General features: G+C 37.6%; 1 protein-coding gene across 5 annotated transcripts in view; it reads right to left on the minus strand.

Moving 5' to 3' along the window:
- The window catches only part of trpm3 (transient receptor potential cation channel, subfamily M, member 3), a 146,751-nt gene that overhangs the window by 117,647 nt on the left and 6,648 nt on the right, over positions 1-22,456 (minus strand). For 2 of the 5 annotated variants that reach the window (XM_030143043.1, XM_030143041.1), the window contains exon 1: positions 3,056-3,145. The exons of 2 other annotated variants lie outside the window; for them this stretch is intronic. In XM_030143043.1, coding sequence (XP_029998903.1) covers positions 3,056-3,145 — 90 coding nt within the window. Of the gene's footprint in view, positions 1-3,055; positions 3,893-22,456 lie in introns of those variants that run through there. One more of the 5 variants, XM_030143040.1, reaches the window with a different exon arrangement.

A 22,456-nucleotide genomic window follows, 5' to 3' on the forward strand; every position in this document is an offset into this window, starting at 1 on the left:
ATTAATAAAAGTCAGTTTGCATAGCACTCCCTTGTGGAGTAAATCACTTACATTTGAGCTGTACAGTATCTTAAATATGATTCTACCAGAAAATTTAAGGTGGTTTGTGAATTTTAACTGTGGACAAATGAAAAGACCAGTCTGTTATACCTATACAGTAAACTGAAAAACACACACAGGTTGAGTATCAGTGTTAAAGCACTAAGCAAAAACTGCTGAACCCAGAAAAAATAATGGCATACAGTATCCCTGTTGTTTAAATCCACTAAAAATAGGTGACTGACTCCTTCCACATGACCAGTAGATGAGTTTATTTTTATTTGTTTGTGATATTTGTGATATTTGACGTCACACACGCCTGGATATGTCTGCAAGTCATAGTATTGTGTTGGAAAAGGAGTGAAATATAACAGGTACACCCAGGGGTGGTGTTTCTATCACTACCATCAGAGCAGAAGCCAATAAATAAGTGTGACCACTGCAGAGTCATTTGACCTGTGAATGGATTGTGTGCTTTCATACTGAAAAAGTCAGATTTTACTGTTTTTGTGCTGTAAGAAAGAGGTATTGTGACTGTGCAGATAAATACATGGCATTGAAAACATACAGGACAATAATCTTGAATCAACTTGAAGAATGGCAGGTAAAGAAGGATTCAGATAATGGTGTAATACGTTAGGAAGGAAGTGAGGCTGGTGTGTTTTTATAAGACTTGAGACTAGTTGACATTTACTAGTGTTGCTCTAGATGTAAATAGGTGTTTATCTGTTTTACTGACTCTGTGCAGACCATTGAGCTCTGATAATATGCTCATAAAATGGTCCTTGTAGAGTGCACACTTGCTGCAATGTCAACTGTGCCTGTGGCACTGCATTATAAATGGACATACTCATAGAAAACCATGTACACATGCACATGTCTGTGCACAAATACAGCACTGACACACACATACATATCTGTTGGATATATTTTCCTGCCCAAGGAACAGAGAAAGCATCTTTGACAGCCTATAAATTGTAGTGACAGTAACACGCATTCATAAGCAGTAAGTACGCGGATGGCAGGTAGCAGGAAGGTAATAAATTAGCAGGACTTCGGGCAAAAAATGCTTGTGATGCAGAAATATTCAGCAATGACAGATCTCTAGGGCTAATTTCACACTGACAAACTGATGAGTCCGTAGCAGCATTCTCATTATATATATTGTTTGAGAGTTCTGTTTCTTAAACCATGGAGCAAACACATAAAGGCTACAGATACTGCTAATACAGAGAACACTGCATTCATTATTCTCCAAAGACCACCACGGACAAATGAGAGAGTGTGGGCACATTTTCTAAAATGCACATGGCACCAGAACTTCAAATGGGAATAATTTTAGAGAAGTAGCTTTAAATGTTCAGTGTGTAAGCTTTAGGTGAATCTAATTGCAGAAATGGAATATAATAATAATGCATTACTGTTATGCACTGTGTTGGAGTTTGGACCAAAGTTATTATCCTCTTCACCAGAGTGGGCAAACCACTCACAGCCTCTTTCACATTTTTTCCTCTTTCACACAAGTGAGGCAACCTGTTGGCTGCAATCTGCAGCTTTGCCACAAGATGCCACTAATTATTGCACACAAAACCATTTACATTAACTCTATGAGCTCACAGAGGACTGCACCAAAGCCAAAATTCTCCCGCAAAAACATCATCTCACATTAACTCCTGATCCTCGGTCTTCCAGCTGAAGGGGAAAAACATTTTAAAGCTGTAATTTGTGTAAATTTATTCAACTTTGGCTTAATGAATTCCCACAGTTTGCACAGATTGGGGGTTTATTTTTATGTTTTGAGGAATATTTTTTTCCATGACTGACTTACAAAATCCATTTTTCTGCCAACTCAATTACCTGTTTGCTGATAACTGGTGAGATTTAGGAAGAGCTTCCTGAAGGTCTCTGCAAATTCCTGATTTCCTTTGAGGGGTTTTAGGTGGGTAGGTCTGCACATATGTAGGGAGGGTCAAACAATATTCCATCCTCTTATAAAGTTACCAGGTAAGGCAGGTCTTAGCAACCTTGCAAAGCACTGCCTCAAGCACACACACTTCCACAAAACAGATCCTTTACACATTCGATCAAGGATTACAGTGATATTCATTTAACCCAGCCATACAAATGCAAATGCATAATGTGGTTGAGAGGTTCAACATCACAGCAACAGTGCTCTGTGAGACACTTTGATAAAACCAGATCAAAGGAAGGAGAAGAAGAGGCATTCAAGACCTCCAACAATAGCCCTCCTTGCAGAGTGCCAGCAACTGGTTTATGAAAGCAAATGAAAGAATAAAATAATGTTTTATGCAGACACATGCATTCAAGCACCTTTGTTCAGATGATGAGGTGAAAGTGTGTGGTTTGGCAATCCCATCACACTAAATTTCATATAATTAATAATCACTCATTGGACAATAGAGCCCCATGTTTATAGAACTGTTATTGGATTGATTCTACAAACTATTTTGGATTTGCTGTTATAGATCCTCCTATTCCCTAAATCTTGTCAGGCCTGTCTGTCATCCCTAATTTAACAATTGTGCTCTGCCATTTCTTCCCAATCTCTCTCTCCTTCTATTCTGCATCTTTGATTCATCATTTACCTGTTCTCCCCTCTTCCCTTTCACTTATTCACTGTGTCTGTCCATATTTTACACTTGTACTGTCCCTGCTCCTCAGACCACATTGCTAACTTATTATACTTTAATTTGGCACTTTCTCTTTCAGTTACTCTGTGTCTCTCTCTCTAGCAGCACACTCTTGCTTTTCAATTTTTATTCAAACCTTTTTACACATTCACATACTTCCAGACCTTTACTATCCCCTCTGAGGTTTTACAACCACTCGATGCAAAGGAACACCTTTTCCAACTGTCTTTTTACATTCTTACTCATACCTTTTCTACTTGTGATCCTATGGAAAGTAGTAAGATCACAGAAAGGCTGCCTGACACATTTTACATCTCCCTAGGTATGAATTTTTTAGTTCAGTCCCTTCCCTTGTGTTCTTTTACCTTTAGCAGGCGTACAGATGGCAGGAAGGCTGCATGGCACAGTTTTCTGATGGTCCAGTTGAGCGGCCGTGGTGCGTCCAACTGGTTCATGGTGCCCACTCGTCACGGTGCAGCCGCTGGTAGCCAGCAGCTTTTCCCGGCACCAGGATCAATGCTGCCCCACAAAGGGGGCAAAAATGGGAGAGGGTCTCCAACTCCAACTGACGAAAAACATGCAAGTCCCAGGGCATGACCCTCGACGGACAACCATCAACCAGTGCCGCCGCCACCACCACTGCCACCACCTTGAAACCTTTAGTTCCAAAACCCGATGAAGCGCTCACCTGGGCAGCTGTCAGCCCCCTCACTCCCCTCCCTGCCCCCTCCTCGTCTAGAGCTGACACAGATCCACAGAGTCCAAGGCAATCCCAACCTGGAGCGCTGGGAGCATCTGTCTCCTCATCCACCAGTAGCCTGAGCGCGCTCAGCTCTAGCGCAAAAAAACCCAGAATGTATAGTATTTTCCCAAACAACAGAGCAGAGCGCGCAATGCACAAAAGAGATAAGAGCGTGTAGTTTAGAGGGATGTGCGAAGAAGAAAAGAAAAAAGAGAGAAAGAGGAAAAGGAGAGGTGGAGATGTAGAGGAGAGACGAGCAGTGCAGTGCAGTATAGCGCAGAGAGGAGAGTAGAGGAAAGGAGAGCAGCGCAGAGCGCATAAACGGAGCAGCCTGACAGGCAGCGGCTTAGATTTGAGGCTGCATGAACACTACTGTCTTCAAGATGAGAGAAGAGGAGAGAGAGAGAGAGCGACAGAGAGAGAGAGAGAGAGACAGAGACAGAGACAAGGAGAGAGTGTAAGAAAGGAGAGACATAAATAAGATCCACAGACAGTACAATGGATGAACGAGCTAAAATTGAACCTATGGGATGAGATGAAAGACAGAAGATTGCTCCTGTCTAAAAAAGGGGAAAAGAGGGGTAATAAACAGAGATGGAGTGAAGGCAAGATGGAGAGAATGGGGGAGACGGAGGAGATGTGTAGATGTAATGTGAAGTGGTCAAAAGGGAAAAGAGTGGAGTCAATGCACTTCCACTTCCACTGTCTTCCACATTGAATTAAACATGGAATCTCATGAAACAACTTGTGACCTATTTACTGATTTGACACAAATTTGGATTAAAAGCTGTAAAATGGTTAATCAGAGCCTTAAAAATAGAAATGTTGAGATGAGTTTTTTAAGGAAATGGAAATGAAACACGTAAAGGCATTAAACTTAAATAAATATGTACATTCAGTTCACATAAATCCTGACAGACACCTCTATGTTTGATCAGTGTGTGTAATCAGATATAGCATTAATTAATCCTTTTCAACAGCACAGATTACAGTCTGGACAAATTTATGAGTAATGGAGGTTTTATTGACAACATAATTTTTTAATATCATCCAAATATTTCTTGTATAGGATTTCTACTCTCTTATTTACTCTAAGCACACCAGCCTGCTTTAAATTTACCCCAACATATCCAAGTAGGCTGGACATCTGTTATCTGTTTTTCAAAAACCTGAAAGCTAATTTAATATTCTTGATGTTTCACACATTAAATTAAACCTTATCAGCACAGTACAGCTCTTAAACATAAATTCTTGATTTACAAGGCACACATGCAAAAAGGTAAAATGAACCAGCCAGTTTTTTCTTCATTTCTTGCCTCCGTTCTAAGTTTAGTGTGCTTTCATTTCTATTTCTAGGCACTTAGTCTGCTGGTCTCCAGTGAGTTACTGATTCATAATAGTTTAAAAAACTAAGTTTTGTTAAAATGCAATGAAAAATCCAAATTAATGACTGCGTGATTGATTTGGCATGTTGGGACTGGTTGAGGAGTGACTCAGTGTGATCTCACTCCTCTGGTGTTGAGATGAAAGCACTTAGGGTTTAGAGGTGTTGATGACAACACATGATGCCTCTTTTCAGATGTACAATACGCTTCAAAGACGAAACACACTTCATTGTGAAGTCAAAGTGAACATGGTTGCAGTAAGAATCTAAATATTTTAAACACTATATATATATATATAGTACACACTGTACTTGTGCAACACATTCCACATCTCAGCTGATGAATTCTGTAAAAACAAAAAAACCTTATGGTATTTACATAGCATGCTGGAAGTCATGCTCATGCATTGCACCTCATTCAGTAAACCATGACAGTTTATTGTCATTGTACCAATTAAAATATGAATAATGCAGTCAATATAAATAATAAATAGCTATAGTGCTCTAAAGATGCATCTCATCAGTATAGTAGTCTAAATCACCAATAGAACATATTTTTTTAACAATTGGAAATTTGTTTTGTTTTTACTTTCCTTGTTCCTATGTTCCTTCTCATTATGTAAAGCATAATGAACTACCTTTGCAAACAAAATTCATTATATAATAAACTTGCCGTTCTTTGCCCTGAGTGTAACAGTGTAAGAGTAAATGACCCTCTTGAGTCACCACCTCACAGTTAACGGGTGTTTTGCCCTGACAGTCAGGGTCTGACATTAAGAATATCCACCTCACTGACCACTCACCTCCCCTGGGGACTTCTGAGACCTCTGGGAGATCTGTCCGTCAAACGTACAGCTACTTCCTATGATGGTTGTGTGTCTGAGTGTGCACATGTATATACTTTATGTGTGTGTGTGTGTGTGTGTGTGTGATTGAGGACTGAACAGATAGAGGACATACCATGAGTGTGTGCTTTAATTTTTCTGACTCTCTTGCCTGACACTTCATCTCAACCCATGAAATGGTTCAGCAGCCACATCAGCTCTGCTTGATGCATTCACCTGCAATGTCTCCATCATGACTCTAGATGGCAACATTCAAAAGCACAAAAATCATCCCGGCCTGGTCCCAAAGCCTTTAAACCTGCACTGCACAGGATGCTGTAATGAACATTCTCATTTATTATTAAACTACATGCACTATTTCTTTCTACAGAACAAGGATGACTGAATTTAATTACTAAGTGCTTTGAGATACTAAGCAGCAGGAGTCAACTCTGCATTGTCTTGTTTCCTACACACTTCAGTCACCAGGGGGCACCAGTTCCTCACACCTGTTTCAGACAGAGGGCTGTTTATTTTATCCTCTCACTCTTCTTGGCTACACTAGCTATCACAACATTAAAAGGTATTAAAGCATTGGCAAAGAACAAGACCAGACAAAATGAGACTTAATTCTCTCATAGTGATTCATTTCTCCCAGTTGGAGCTTAACTTGGCAAAGGAAGCAATTTACTGCGAATTACTTAAGTGCTTCAGCATGGAGAGCTTGTATCAGATAGTGAACGCATAACAATAAATATTTAAATATTGTTTGTCATTCATATTGTCAAATGAATGCTTTTATATGGTGATTAATTGTAAAACAAAACTGAAGTGAATGGCATTTTCATTAAAGAATCCCAAAATGTACATACTGTACTGATAGCACTGTTCATTTAAGAGTGTGAACTGTATGTAAGAATGTGTCACTATGTAAATGCAGGGGTCTGAATTGCCAAGTAGGAACTTTACATCTAGCGTTGAGTGGGTGTTCTGCTGCCTATTTCTTCTTGGAGACATCAGCGCTACAGGTAGACCTTGTGAAATTGCCTATCAGCAATTCTGCACAGTGACAGGAGTGAGAAAGAAGCCCATTTACACCTGTCATTCAAACATACCAAGGCACCACTGAGAAGTGGCCCGCTCATTGAAAAAGTGAATCCTCTCCTTCTGTGTTTGTGTGAAAAATGCTTGTAAAAGAATGTGGATAAAGGAATACTGTTAAGCTTTTTTTCTTACTTACTAATTATTCTTACTGCACTGTATATACAACATTTTAACCTCAGATTTAAGTAAACCCGGTGAACCGAAATAAACTGAGAGAAAACCAGACTCCTGAAAAGTACATGTACTTAACTTTAGGTGCTATGTAACCATGAAACTTTAGAAGCAGTGACAGATAGTAAAATAAATGCTATTTATCACTACATCACTCCACACCTTTAAAAGCAGTACATCAGTGCAGGTGTTAGATCTATCAACAAAGCTTGGCCTGTCAATTCTTTCCTGTATAATTTTCATATAAACATGATCATTACTTGGTCTCTTGCATTTTGTCAGAATTGATGGCTTTGTTTTGTTGGTTATGTTTGTATACAGTCACCCATTTTATTCCCCTAAGAAAGCTGTGACTCAGTTGATACAGAGCACCCTGCTGATTCTGTTCTCATTTGTTGTGACTCAGAGCAGTAACACACTACTTTATTGCATTTGTGGCAACCTACAAAGAGACGGATTTTATCTCGTGCCTGTACAAATCCTCTTTCTTTGTCTGTGATCAATGAGCTTAGTGACTGTGGGTACAATGTCCAGGGATAGAGGTGAAAAAGCAGCGAAAATGTAAGCTCCAATGGTGGCATAACAAAGTCTTATGGATGATTGCTTCTTCCAAAAGGCTAATGTCATACCTGCACATAGCTACTGACTGAAGGTATGTGCTAACAAAGTTGTCTGTTGTGGATTGATGATGCCAAAAGCTTTTATCTAATTTGGCTTTCTTTCCCTCTGCTCTGTGTGATGCTTTTCCCCTCGAGGATTCACGGTAAGTGACAGTTCAATACTTCCCTCCATATGCACTTAAACAAAGTCACACTCACACACTCACTACTACCCCCTACTTCCCTTGCCCTGAGGAGACAGGAAGACCTCTGCTGAGTTGGGTACACTCATCCATCTGGGAAGAGGCAAATAGCCTGCAGGATGGAACCGCACACATGCATGTATGCAAAAAATAGCTTTCGAAATGTTCTCAGTTCACATTTTGGGAACTCACTTTGAGCTGCACATTATCAGTCATGACAAGTTGTGCATCTAATTTAAGTGATGCTACTATCATGCTCTGTTATTATTCAAAACTTTCTTAAATGTTTGTTAGAGGCTTATGAACGCAAAGTTGTCACTCATGTTCAAAGATATCCAAAGCACAGACTACAACTTTCACATGAGGTATCTGTCGTCAGGTACGGATTTTTTTTTTTGCTGTTTTCCTCTTTTTTTCTTTTCTCCCACTCAGTGATAGAATTGGATGCTACTGGCAGCTGAAAAAACATCAATGTAAATGTTGAAGACAGCAATAACAGACTAAGCACACAGGAGTAATTAAAAATGAGTGTTCCCAGCACTTATACCAATATTCAAAATGGCCACTGATATCAGCAGCTACACAAAACATGAGCTGCAACTTGATTTTTTGGGAATCACAAATAGATCAATCCATCAGACAGATGATTTTAACAGATGGAAATGTCTATATTTTACTCCCGAGTATCAGTACCAGCATCAACACCAAAAATTCAGCACTGGTCAGTCTCTAATCTCAGGGTCCATCATCCTCTTAGAGCAAGCAAACACTCTTGTATCGAACTTGTATCATAAAATTGGCTCATTTATACCACACAAAATTCAATCATCTCAGTTAATTATGTATTAAAATTAACCTAATCATCTCAATCTCATTTAATGCATGTTCTGAAACTGATGATCCGGAACGTCTTTCTGGCACCTTCTATTCATAAATAAAAAAATAAATCTGATTGGCTGTTTCATACACAACGTTGAACGCGTTTATTTATCAGGTGCTGCAGCCTGATACTTCGGCAACAAATCAGAAAGACGTGTCACCCTCCAACCAACTCTATCTTCACAGTACAGTTTAAGTAGTAAGTAGATGATGCCATGTTTTGCAGTGGTGAAATAGTACTATCCTTCTCATCAGGAACAGACATAAAAACACAATGAGTCTTAAGTGTGGCAAAACGAATCAGGTAAACCTGGGTTTACTTGTCTGAACTTGACATTAGCAGATAATAGCTGCCTGCAGAGCATCTCTCTAGTCTCTCTGTGTCTTCCTTGCAGCTACTTCTAGCACTGTATTCTGACTAAGGTGAGAGTTAAATACAACTACTGATAACTACTGATATTTGATAAATGCCAATGGCAACTGTATTTGTAAACCTAATACTCTGAAATTATGAATCTAGTCTCTAAGACAAGCCTTTTGTTACAACTCTGGACTAATGCAAGACTGAAGGCAACAGAATTACACTGAGTATTGATTAGATATTGAATTTACCCTGTTGATCAGACCAGCAGCCAGTCCAGTACTAACAAAGAACATGTCCAGTTTCACCCCTGACAGACAGACAGACAGACAGACAGACAGAGATAGATAGATAGATAGATAGATAGATAGATAGATAGATAGATAGATAGATAGATAGATAGATAGATAGATAGATAGATAGATAGATAGATAGATAGATAGATAGATAGATAGATAGATAGATAGATAGATAGATAGATAGATAGAATAGACAGAATTGCAGCAGTATGAGTAACAGTAAAACTGCATCATTACCACTGTTGAGACATCTATTACTAAGAACACAGACTGAGATGAAATCTCTTTAAATCTCTGAGACGTGAAAGCTTTTGTTCCAAAAACAAAACCCTGCTGTCTTTGAGAACTTAGCAGTCATGACTGAGCCACATTTAGAAAACAACAAAGAAAAATATATGCTACACAAGTCATAAAACACTAGTGATATTTTTGAAACCTCTGGTGTTGGTACAGAAATAGACCATCTTACAGTATTTTGCTCCCATACCTGCTACCTTCAAAGTTGACTTTTCAGACAGTAAATGTCACAGGAAACAACATACAAATGATTGCATGTACATACAACATGATAGAACTGACCTCTATGTATGCACTAGTATTTGTGTGTTTGTGTGTATGTAGTCACAGAAAGAAAACATCTTTAAATTGCTCGAGAACTGTGAAAGGAATGAACAGTGCACAGCGTGGTGCAATTATGGCAACACTGTCTGAGTAATTGGGAATGAATAATGTACGACTGCTGGTGGTCCTTGGAGAAGCAATAATTTTGTGGCTATTTGCCACCTAGACTGCCAGTGGTCGACAAAGGTTCAATTAAAATAGCCACTAACAACTTGGTTGATGTTGTTTGCACTACATTACAAGTAACAATGATAACAGACACTGTTATCTTTTTTAATCCACTGTTCTTCATTACAGTAAACAGAAAACAGCGAAAATAAACTGTATTAAAGGCATAGTTATTTTCCATCATTATGTTCCCTGTCATTAGAAACTCTGACTTGTGAAAATGCCAAATCAATCCTTCAACATGTCAGTGAATTGATGTGTTTATAGTGTTTGAGGATCATCAATAAGCATCACACAATGAAGACAGATCTATGTTAACTTAGGCAAAATGTCTGTACCAATGTCACACTCAGAATACCTGCTTGGTAGTTACTCTGTTATAGCACATTTTACACAAGTTAACAGGTTTAGCTGTTGTCATATCAGAAAATAGTAAAGTCACACATATATCAATGACAGCAGGATGAGCCTGTATCAGCCTGGATCAGCCTGTTTATTTTCTTTATTTCTTTATCTATTTCTTTTTGTTTTACTGTTAATTATGCATACTAACACTGGGTACATGGGTGGCGGGGTGTGTATGTGCGTGTGTGTGTGTATGTGTGTGTGTGTGTGTGTGTGTGTACATGTATGTGTGTGTGTCCTTGGTGGTGGTGGGGTGTACTGATTTTATATGTAAAGCACTTTGTGCTACATTTCACTATATGAAAAGTGCTATATAAATAAAGATTGACTGATTCATTGAATAACAGTAAAAATGCACCATTAGTTTTGCTGGTAAGAAAAACTGGTTAAACCTTTCATACAGAGAAAAAGATCTTTTCAAGTCCTTTTTCTCTGCCAAAGTAAATGTTTCAAAGTTAGACTGGGAGGGGGTCATCATAAGGATGAGGGAGAAATAAGTATTGTTAGTAAAGTATAATTATAAAGTAAATCATGATAAATACATTCATCACAATTTACACTTTTCTTTTGTCACTGCAGTTTAGTTTACATTCTCAGTTAAAATAATTCCAAATGTTTCAGTGCTTTCTTGCATTTTGTTGATATTCTTTATTCAGAGACATCAAGGGTGTTTCATATGGTTTTGACCTATCACATCTTTTACATAATTTTCATCTTTCTGCACATTTTTTGTCCTGCTGTTTCTTTTATAGTTACTTTCAAACCATAATTAAGTCTTGTTTTTTTCCAGCTTTCCCTCAAAACCAAAGACCTGCCCATAATAATAATAATAATAATAATAATAATAATAATAATAATACTAATAATAATAATAATAATAATAATTTGACATTTATTGTGATAATTATCATATTACGTGATAAAACTTTTGGCATATCAACTCTATTTCACTCATTTCATCAACTACAGTCAATAAATGAGCAAAAGATAATTAATCACACCCAGGGATCAAACAGCTCCCTTCCATTCTGATCTTTTTATGTTAGATGCTGATGAAAAGTCATGGCACAAAGAGAAAACAGACATACAGTGAATTAGAGATGGAGAATGGTGCAACATTAAAGCAGCCAAAGTAATTCAAGCTCTCACATTAAGTTTTTTATCTGAATATCTCATTGAGGCTGGGAAAGTGTTTGTATTTTTAGTTCTGATTAACAACATCAACAATCCACCGGGGGTACATTTCCTACATAATTTCCACAACACTGGCTATTTCAAAACAAATTCAATTTCAATAGCCACAGCTTATTACAAAGTTATTACGCTTTAATGTAAAGAGGCGAGCACTAATGGGTCGGTATAAGTGTTCTTTGGTTCAAGCGCATGTTCTTTTAATCACAACGAAATAGTAAGAGAGTGATTGTTTCCCTCCCATCAGACCACACCTCAGATGACCTTTGGATGTGCTAAAACTTTACAAGGTTTACACTCCCCACAGAGGTACATGATGTGAAAGGCATGTGTAAAAGTATAATGTATAATGCATAGGCTAATGTTTTCAGGTGGTGCTTCTCACTGGTTCCCTCATTAAAGTTCTGCAGTTGATCCGGGGTCAAGTCCACATAGCCCAGACTCAAAAATTATAAGTTTGGCTCAAGGGTTTGGGTCCTGAGATGATGCAGTATACCATTACTGAGTACTGCTGAAACATCGAAGCAGAGAAAATCCCTGCTTTGTGTGAAAAAGACACAGTCGTGCTTGATTTTTTGAAAACAATTTTGCAGTGATGATTTTATGATGTCTACATATTATGTGGTACAGGAAAAATAAAACCTGAGGCACTCCATAAGTTGTTCAGCCTTTGAACACTGTTGCTAATGGAATCAGTTAATGTGAATAACTTCTGCAAAGCTTTGCAGGATAAAACGGTTATCAATGAAGATACAGTATACAGTCTACAAAAAAAGCAAAAGTTAGAACGAGCCCTGTGAAACGCCTAATTTTTTAATAATGAAGTTGCCTTCAAGGTGTGCAAACAGTTTTTCTCAATAAGAATTTGTCAATAAATGTTAGTTGTGAAAAATGTCAGAAATCACTTACTAAGTATTATCATAATGATGTAACTCTTCTTTTCATTATTAACTCCTCTTTTATTTTGTCCAATTTTATTGTCTATCTTTATTCTTTTATTCCTGTAAGGCAAGTTATTAACAAGTATTTCAATTAAGTTTTGGTTATTAAATAAAGCTGATACATTAATATTAGACATTTCGTCACATTCTCATCCACAGTGTGTTTCTGCTAGATGAATCTACTTTCCTGAAAAAATTGAACCACAAGTCAACCATGCATAATATTAATAACAAAATATAATTAAAAGTAAGAGGAGGTTGAGCCATTTGAATTAGGCCTGGACAATATAAGACAAGCTGTCATGTTTCATGACATTGTGCCATATCGGGATGATGACATGTCTTTCAATAAAAAATAGGGATACACAAATTTAACAGCTTTTCACTGGAATTCACTGATATTTGCTGATATTGGCCAAATAAGATGAAATTCCACCAACAGCAGTGAGTAATACCTAAGTATCGTGTTGTATTGAAGGTTGTAAATTTGTATGATTGAATTTGGACTCATTCAAAGATGATTAAGTATTTCTCTTTCATAAACAAAGGGATAAGCAACACAATAAATAAACAGAAAATAACACCAGTATCTGCATCAGCTATTGCTCAAATTGACATTTAAATATGGGAATCAGCCCAGAATATCGCTATCATGGCATCTCTATGAAAACTACCCTTTCATTTGCCACCAAAATGACACCAATTAATCAAAGGGTTGCTGATGTTAACTGAGGCTTCATCTGATTGGCCAAATGGAATGAATGCATCAGTCATGTATTTAGCACTCCCACTGATAGAGTAAATGTTTGCATACCTAATGTGAGTTCACAGGGTAAAAGGATTTTTATAATTCGCTGAATTTCAAGCAGTTCTAGCAGGGTGTTTAACATGCATGTTCATATCACGGTGACAATACAAGCACTAATCTGCATGGACTGCATGTCATCTTAGACAAGACCGAAGTGGTGATTCCAACCTCCCTCACTCTCTCTTTCACTGGAGACAGGAGATCAGTGCCGTGCCCATCTGGTAATACCTGAAACCCCAAAGTCTCTGCCAGCTGACTGCTCAACAGAAAGATGCAACACACACACATGCACTTACACACACACACAAATCTATAAATGGCAGATTAGCTTTAGTGCTTGCAGATCTAATCTTCTGAGTCAACAGAGCAATGCAGACATGGCTCAGTGTCAGAAGCCACTATAATGAACAGTAACTCTTTTCACTTCAGTACTGCATGGTAGGCTGCCATCTTGAAACTTAAAGCCTCCTTCCTCACTTTGTGTGGCTTTACTGAGCTTTGGATTCATTAATTTAATCCAGGATCAAGTTGAAAAAAATATTTAATGAAACTATCCTTTGCTGAAATTTGTTAGAGGCTTGAGTAAAGAGTATTTTAGTTTTATTCAACATAGTTTTGCCTTTTAGAGGAACGTTAGCTTATATATAAAACAATCTGTAAAGCCTCATTCAGACCAAAGATACAGATTTATAGCAATGATTGTCTGTACTTCTGTTATAACATTTTACATTATGTAGCTGGATGGAAGTAATTTTCAAATATAAATGATAGAAGTGATAGTGAGTTATTTACTACAGTGGTATTTCTATTGCTTTAGCAGAAAAGTAAAAAAGAAGTTGGTGTTCCTTGAGCATATACCTTATAATAAGCAGAAGAAACATACACAACTTATAATAACGCTGTGTGTCTTGGCTTGAGTTGAGCTACAGTATCCTGTAGATACAACACTACAGCTTAAAAACACCCGCTGCCATTTAATGAGCTGACCAGACCAATACCAGTTCACACCACTGCAACTTTCCCCTGCCAAGTCTTAAAGTGGTTCCATCTTAGAGTAAATCTTTGGCCTGCAGGGGGCTTAAGGGTTCAACAGCTCAGATAAGACAGTATTTCTTGTACCAAAAGGGCTGAGTTTGGATCTTGTCTAGTTCAGGTTAGTTGTGTCTGAAAGCTCCTATTGTGTGTTGGACATAGTTTGTGTTTCTGAGTGTCTCCAGGCCATCCTAAAAATGATTAACACTCAACTGTGTGGATGGAAGCAATGAAGTGAAACAGTGGTCAGTATAACTACAGGTGGTCTTTGAAATAAGTTTTCGTTGGAGGTGAACACACAGTACGCAACATGTATCACTACAAAAACCAGCTTATACACTAATGTACACATTGAAAGCCTGACTGCAGCACGGTGTATGACAACAAAATGCCTCACTCCCCTAACATAAACTCTGCATTAGCTGTTGAGAGCCCCCAGGTTGCCATAGAAACATGGACATACTGTAATTACCGTCTTGCGGAGCAGTGTAATAAAGCTAGAACCACAACCGTGTGGCCCCGGGGCCCCTGGTAATGGCTTTTATTGCCACACTGTTACACCAGGAAATACACATGAGGGTACGGTTGACCTCAAAGCCCAGAGCTTGTGGCATCAGACAGAAGGGCTTCAAAGCTACAGTTCAAAGAGTGAATGCAACACAGGTTTCACATCGACAGATCAAGGATGTCTACATTTACATTTACATAAAAAACACAAAACCATCCCATCATTTTCTTACCCTATGTTTGGCACCAGTTTTGACACAGTTTCGAAGATTGAAGCAGAATGATACAAAAAGTAGTTAATCTATTCTTCCTGAAGAAGTGTCATTTTAAAGATTTTTCTTGCAGCAATTCTGCATAGTCGCCATTCGTCAAATAATAAGGCCTTCTTTTAATATCAGGAGAACTTACAAGGCATTTTAAATTATAATATTATCTTGAAAGAGGCAGAGCAAGCACTAAATCATACATTTAATTTAAGTGGCAACTTGTTATTACAGTCATAATCACAAATGATACTTGAGAATTTACAACAGGTGACAATGAATCATAACACATCCTCTACCTTCGCTAGAATTGGAAGAGAAAAAGAAAATAGGTGGGAAGTGTTCTACTAGGTGCATATATGTTATATGGTACCATTCCTCAGATACAATGAACACCAGCAGCACAGTTTAAATACAGGTGAGGACATTTAGCCCTGTTTATGACACAAAGGATGACAATCAGCAAACCAAAGCCCCAATTTTATGAAAAGCCAATGGGAATGAAACAAGACTCATCACTTCTTATTGTCTTTCCCAAAAAAAAAAGTAATCTAATCTAAACTGTCTAATGGAAACCATTTGGGCTGAGGCATGACTGAGCATCTCTGAAACATTTCTGTCTGAGTGTCTCTCCACTTGTATTCCTCTCCTCCTCTGTCTGAGTGAGAATAAATTAGCGGAAGGAATTCAGAGCAAGGCTGCTTAAAAAGAGCTTTAAAAAAGCTTTGATCAGAACCCATACCAGTAATCTGACAAATCCATAAGGGGAGCATCTCAAATCACATTCTTTACTAAAAGGCGACATATTGCTTTGGCAATTGTCAAGTCCTTCTGTTTATGAACATGTTATTCAGTTAAAGGTTTGGTGTTAATTATAGCACGGGTCTCTCAGTAATAGTAGTAATTTTGGAAGCTAGAACCATGATATACCTGCATTTCCAAGACATGAACACAGTCCAGCCATCTGTGTTATGTGTGTGAGAGAGCATGTGACATTCAAACAGCTGTGAAAAAGATAAGATACCCCTGAAGAGACTTGTTTTTAATCCTCCAGCACTTCAGGTACAACAGATTTTGCTGTTCCTTTTCACTTGTACGTGCACGGAAAATGTGCGTGTACGAGCAACGTCACTGTCCTGCCACTCAGAATTAGTGCCATCACCAGGAAGGCAAGGAGCAAAAATTGTAGACAAAGAGAACTTAAGGACAATAGCTCACTCCAGTAGCAGTCATGTGAGGAGAAGAAGCTCCACAATTCACTCCTACAAGTGATCCAAAACATCTGCAAAGAGAAAGGATTATGGAGCAGCTATAATACCTCTTCCTCCCTTAAATCATCAAGAAAAGTGTGGGGTGGGTGAAAGGATTTGTAGACTGTTAAGACTAAACACAGTTAAAGTAGAAGCAATGAATGAAAGCCCGATTACACCTAGAATTTGATGGGAACAGGTCACGTATCTCCTGACACTTAGCATGTGTTTTTGTCTGTATGGCATTTTCAAGAGAAAGTGCAGGGTGCTGTATTTTATCTCCAAAAATCTGTCAGCTCCTTTTTTCTATATTTAGTCGTTTAACCAGACAAAGGGAGACAATCGCAGACAAAATCGTTGATAATTCGGTGGAACTAGGCAGTCTGTAGTCGAGACTGCAGAAATGTGAGAGGTGCTTTTAAGGTCACAATTGGCTTCCATCAGGAGGCCCATGTTCCCACATACAGAAACACAACACACACACAGATAATGTCTGTCAGGTCAAATGTGGTCATTACCTCCACAAGGTGACTCGAGGAATCATTGCCACGGCAACAAAAGTTTGCCATGCGACCTTATCAAACCCTGTCTGCTTCCTTTTATTTTCTTTCTATGGCTTGAGTTCATTTTGACCTTTGTATTCTCTAAGATTGCAAAGTTCACCATCCACATCGTCTCTGTGAATGGTATCTAAGGGCTAGATCTACTTAGTTACTCTCAGCCACACCTTACTGAGTGTTTGTGTGAGATAGGAAGTTCTAGGAGAGATCAAATGTACTTTGTAACACCAGACGACTCAAAATTACAACGCTTACTCATCCCTCTAACACTCCCCTGTCTCACGTACAGGCACGATCGCAAATAAATGCTTTTATCTTCCCAAAAGATGCTTTGTCTCCTCTACACGTTCTCCTGCTGCTTAACACCTCCCACCGTGTTCACTGCTTAAGCAAACTTCACATGATACTTCAGGCTGTTTCCAAGTTACTGTTGCTACGGATGTCAGTCATCACCCTGCACATGCACTCACACCATCACTGTCATTAAGTAACCAGTTTATTTGTACAACCCTAGTCTGCTGTACTGAAACATGCCTGAAACAGATTAGGACTGTAAGTCAGTGCGGGCCGCCCTGGAGTTGAGCCTGAGGTAGTTTATTAACACAAAATTATGACATAAAAGTTACAGAAAAAGACCAATTACTGAGTTTTGCCAGACTTGCATTGTTTTTCATGCATCAGTCCACTCAGTCATGGTCTATAGGGTATACATGTTGCAGTCCACAGTGAGAGTTTGATGAAAATTAAGCTTTTTATACAAATATCTGTACATTTGTATATTTTTCTAAGACAAAATAAATCTTGATACCTTTAAATGACCTAGTTTGGTGCATAAAAACAAAGGAAAACTCATGTGCCTCTAAAAACAGTATAATCTTAGGTCCTTCCAAAATTTTAACAATAAATTTACTTTTCTTTACATTTCATCTAATAATAATAATAATAATAATAATAATGATAATAATAATAATAATTTTTTTTTAAAGCGCTTTCAATCAAAGTGCTGTACAGATATAAAATCAATCACAATAAAACAATAAAACATAAAAGCTAAAAACATTAACAGTAAAAGCACATCACGACTTATAACACAGAGTGAACAAGTGGGTCTTGAGCTTTGCTTTAAAAACATCCACAGAGCATGCCTGCCTTATGTCCAGAGGAAGACTGTTCCAAAGTGTTGGTGCACGGAAGGAAAAGGCTTGCTCACAGACAGTTATCTAAAGATAGTTTAACATTACCACACTACACTTCATCACAAGTTCTTATTTCAACAGGTACTTTCAAACACTTATGTTTAGATGTAGCCTGTTCTGTGTTACGTTTGCTCTTCGTGCTATTTGATTGAGCTGTGCGGAAAAGCAACGTTTCTAATTTTGTACAGAATTATTTGCAACCCAATGATACATGCAGTAAAATCTAAGGGACAAGGACCTCAGACCCAAGATGAAGCCACTGTGGAAGTATTTTAAAGTTGTAATACCGCTGACAGCCTCTAGGGGCTACTCCAAATAGCTTTGCCTCCCATAGTCTTACCTTGAACTTCTGCCTAAAAATACGAAGTCAACAATTCCTGGAGTCATTCTGGGTTTATTCATTTTATTTGGGATCTCTTATTAGTTCAGAGAATAAGGCATAGTTTATGTAGTTTTTACACATCAGTCCCTGTCTCTTCTTATTTTACCCTCTACTTTTGTGTGATTCTGTCATTCTGTTCCTGATTTGATTGGCATAAAGGTACATTACTTTAGATTAATGATGAACAATATAGTTGCCAGTATCAAAGCTCCATTTACCACTTCCACACAATATGCATATCTCTTCTAAATCTGTGCATTCATAAGTACAACATCCAATAATCTTAAGGCACGTTCCTGTAAACCCTCCAGAAGGAATATGCATGATTAAAAGCCTTGTTGGAAGTAGATTCAGCAAAACTGTGCAAACATTTTTACAAAAGATTAAGGATATCATCTCTAATAAGTAACAAAGAAATAGAGATTAATGTGCCATTCCCACAGAGCAGGATTTCATAAACTTTTATTATCAGTGCAAAAGAAATTATGTTTAGCCCATATCTCACACAGTCACCATATCAAACCTTAAACTAATAACTAAACTCAAGTTGGTTGTGAAGTTATCTATTTTCCTTACATATTAAAGTCATATTCAGACCAACCCAATCCTTTAATTATTCAATGAGATGTACTTGTGATAAGTCTTCATATTTAATTTTTAATTTTATGTTTGATATTTCCTTGACTATGGCCACATGCAGGGTACTTTCACTTACTTTAAATCTCTGAAAGTGCAATTAATTTACTTTTTAGCCACCTACTGAGATGGTCTTGATGCACAGAAAAGGTGACATTATTCTGCTGCTTCTAGTTCTAGTGTTTGCACGTTATTTTGTGCAGCTATTTATCCATAAAAACATGAACAAAGACACAAAAGCAGCAGCACAAAGACGGCAGATGTGTCTTTCAAATACTGTTTTCTCTTTAGACCTTATCATTGGAAAGTTGCACACGGTGATTCTGGAGATTTTTCAATCAACACCAACAAACAAATAAGAAACAAATCAACCATGGATCACCAAGAGATTTTGTCTATAATTAATAGTAGCAGAGACAAAGGCAGCAAAAGGTTTATGAGTGCCAGGAGTAGCAGTGAAAATACAAAGGTCATAAGCTCAACCAAAACAAAAAAAATCAAACAGTAGAAGTGTTTGTTGGGAGAAAAGAAAACTGACCTGTTAACAAAAAAACAAAGTTCTACTGATTCAATAATAGCGTTTGTAGGATTCAAGCAAATGCCATTATCAGACCATCTGTACTGTCCGTTCACTTCACACTTATTTTAGCACCACCTCAACAATAGCCTGCCACATCACCCACATATGCAGGGGAAATACAGTATGTCTAAGCTGGCTATTGTTAGTTTTGCTGTTTGATGAAACTGAGAATTTTTAAAGAAACAAGAAATTCAATACTTTTGCCATTTGGCGCTTTTGCAAATTCCTTAAATTAACAAACACAAGGGGGCACTAAAAGTCTTGCATCTGTATATCATCAAAAAATATATATTATATATGACTATCTTTGATGTACATATGTATCACTTAGTATTATTTTACAATACATGTCCAGTGTAATAGAATAAGATAAATCATAGTTGGGAAAAACACATGTAATGACAATCATAAGTTCACAAATAAGAATCCTGTTAAGATACACCCTTTTACCTACAGATGTAGCCAATGCTTGTCACCTGTTATTATCTCTTTTAGTCTAGTAACGTCTATCTGTCTGTTTGTCAGTAGGATGATGTTAAAAAAAAAAAAAAAAACTTTGATTTTCATGAAACCTGGGGAGAAGGGTAGGACACAGGTCAAGGATGAACCCATTAAATTTTGAAGAAGATGTATACATAAAGGGGAAGAGCATGTCGCTTGGAGCATGCTTGGAGCTTTTGATTGAATTACTGGACTATGGAACCTTGGCTGAGGTATGTGCTCTCCTGTATTTCATATCTGGTTTTTCAGGGAAAGATATGCTTCAAATACGGTTTTGGAGAGAGCCCAGAGCATCTTCTCTTACATTTATACTCACAAACACACAGATACAAGACATAGTGAAGTGTAAAGACAGTGACCGTTGGACTCATATTCACCAAGCATATTCTCAAGTCAAATGTAGAGTGTGTATTTACAGAGAACAGACCTCTACATTTGAGTGTAATATATGACAATAAAGAGCACACATAACTCTATCAGAGTTCCAAGACATAAAATAAGGAACTTTTTCTGGCTTCTTTCTACTTTATTCAAGAAAATCAAGGTGCAAAATTGTCTAAAAATAAAATGTGTAAATATCTTAGGCTTAGATGCCTTAAACTTATCATCCTCTTCTATGTCCATCACATTAGGTTTGTGTATTTTATCTTAAAGTCCATTCCTCATGTATACAGGTACAGGAATATAATATAAAACAGCTCCAGATTCCCAGGCAGGAACCCCTGTGTGATTGTGATTAGGAAGATGGATGGTCACAAGCCATAAAACAAAGCTGAGCTGCTTGCATTTCAGCTCTAGCATAAGCATAAACACCTTAAATAGCCATATAAAAGACTGGTGGGTGAGACTGCCAAGATGTATGACAGCCGTGCTTGACAATAACGGTTTCTACGCTAAATACTGATTTCTCAGCTCATCCAGTGTAAAAACATTAGTACTGTGTTGTGTAAAAATGTTAACCAATTGCCATTTTCTGCAAAGAAATGCTCTAACTGCCAACATGACATAAATATTGTGCTATATTCATATTTAGTATGTATATATGTGTGTTTTTCTATATTGTAATCATATGATCAAAACTGTACATATTTAGTGATTTTATACATTTATGTGATGGTATATAGTCATCTGTGTCATCTCCCTGCTGACACTGGGATTAGATTACAGTGTTGTATCATAATTGACTTATTTATGTTCACAAACGCAGCTGCCATATGGCACTGCTGCCCATGACAAATTTCGCTGTTGGAAGAATAATAGATATCTTAGTCTTAATATTAACGTTAACATTTTCAATGGCAATTTGGTAGACATGTTGTCAGTAACTTTAGGAAAAAAATGTCATTTTTACTCAAGCACAGACCAACAAACAGCAAATCAGTGGTCTCTAAAATGTTTCCAAAACTATTCCTTTTTTGCCATAGCCCTGATAAATTAAGACTTACACCTTTGCCTATATTGTTTAGTCCCTGAATAATTTAGGTATATATCTCTGTGTACATCATGTATATTTCTGACAAAAGGCAGACTGAGAGGTATTTGCATACCTTAGAAAATGAGAAGCATAGGGATCAAGGTGCTATATTACTGTCTTGTCTAGAAATGCATAGCAAAAACTGGTCCCTAAAAACCCTGCTTACAAATGGCAGTCAATATGTGGTCAAATAGATGCTCCAACATCTCAACTGACTTCATTTGTAATGAAAGACAGGAAGCAGTGGAGGTTTGGGCACTGCATGTAGGAACATGGAACAGATGGATTAAATAAATATATATTTTTTTTTTAATGAAGCTGTGATCATGATCAAACGTTCTGAATGTGACCGCTGATACAGAGGAGACAGATGTTTCATAGCACCCTACAGTGTTTCAAATCTAAAATCACTGCGTTTTCACAACTAAAATGTGTTGAAATGTCATCAACTGCCACTTTTCTAAAGTCTAATTAAAAGAAAACAGTTTGAAGTGCAAGAGCCACTGAACATTTTATCAAAGCATCCCAACAAAATCACAAACTGCTGAACCGTGCGCTGTTTCCATAGGAACCAACAAAACTCTTCTTTTCTTCAACCTTTTCTTCATGAAGTAATATCACACTTGGGTTCATCGCAATGAGAATCGAAGCGTTCACAACTTTTCAGTTTAGTATCTCCTGAGAA

Source organism: Sphaeramia orbicularis, chromosome 9 (genome assembly GCF_902148855.1).
Source record: "Sphaeramia orbicularis chromosome 9, fSphaOr1.1, whole genome shotgun sequence".
NCBI lineage: Eukaryota > Metazoa > Chordata > Actinopteri > Kurtiformes > Apogonidae > Sphaeramia > Sphaeramia orbicularis.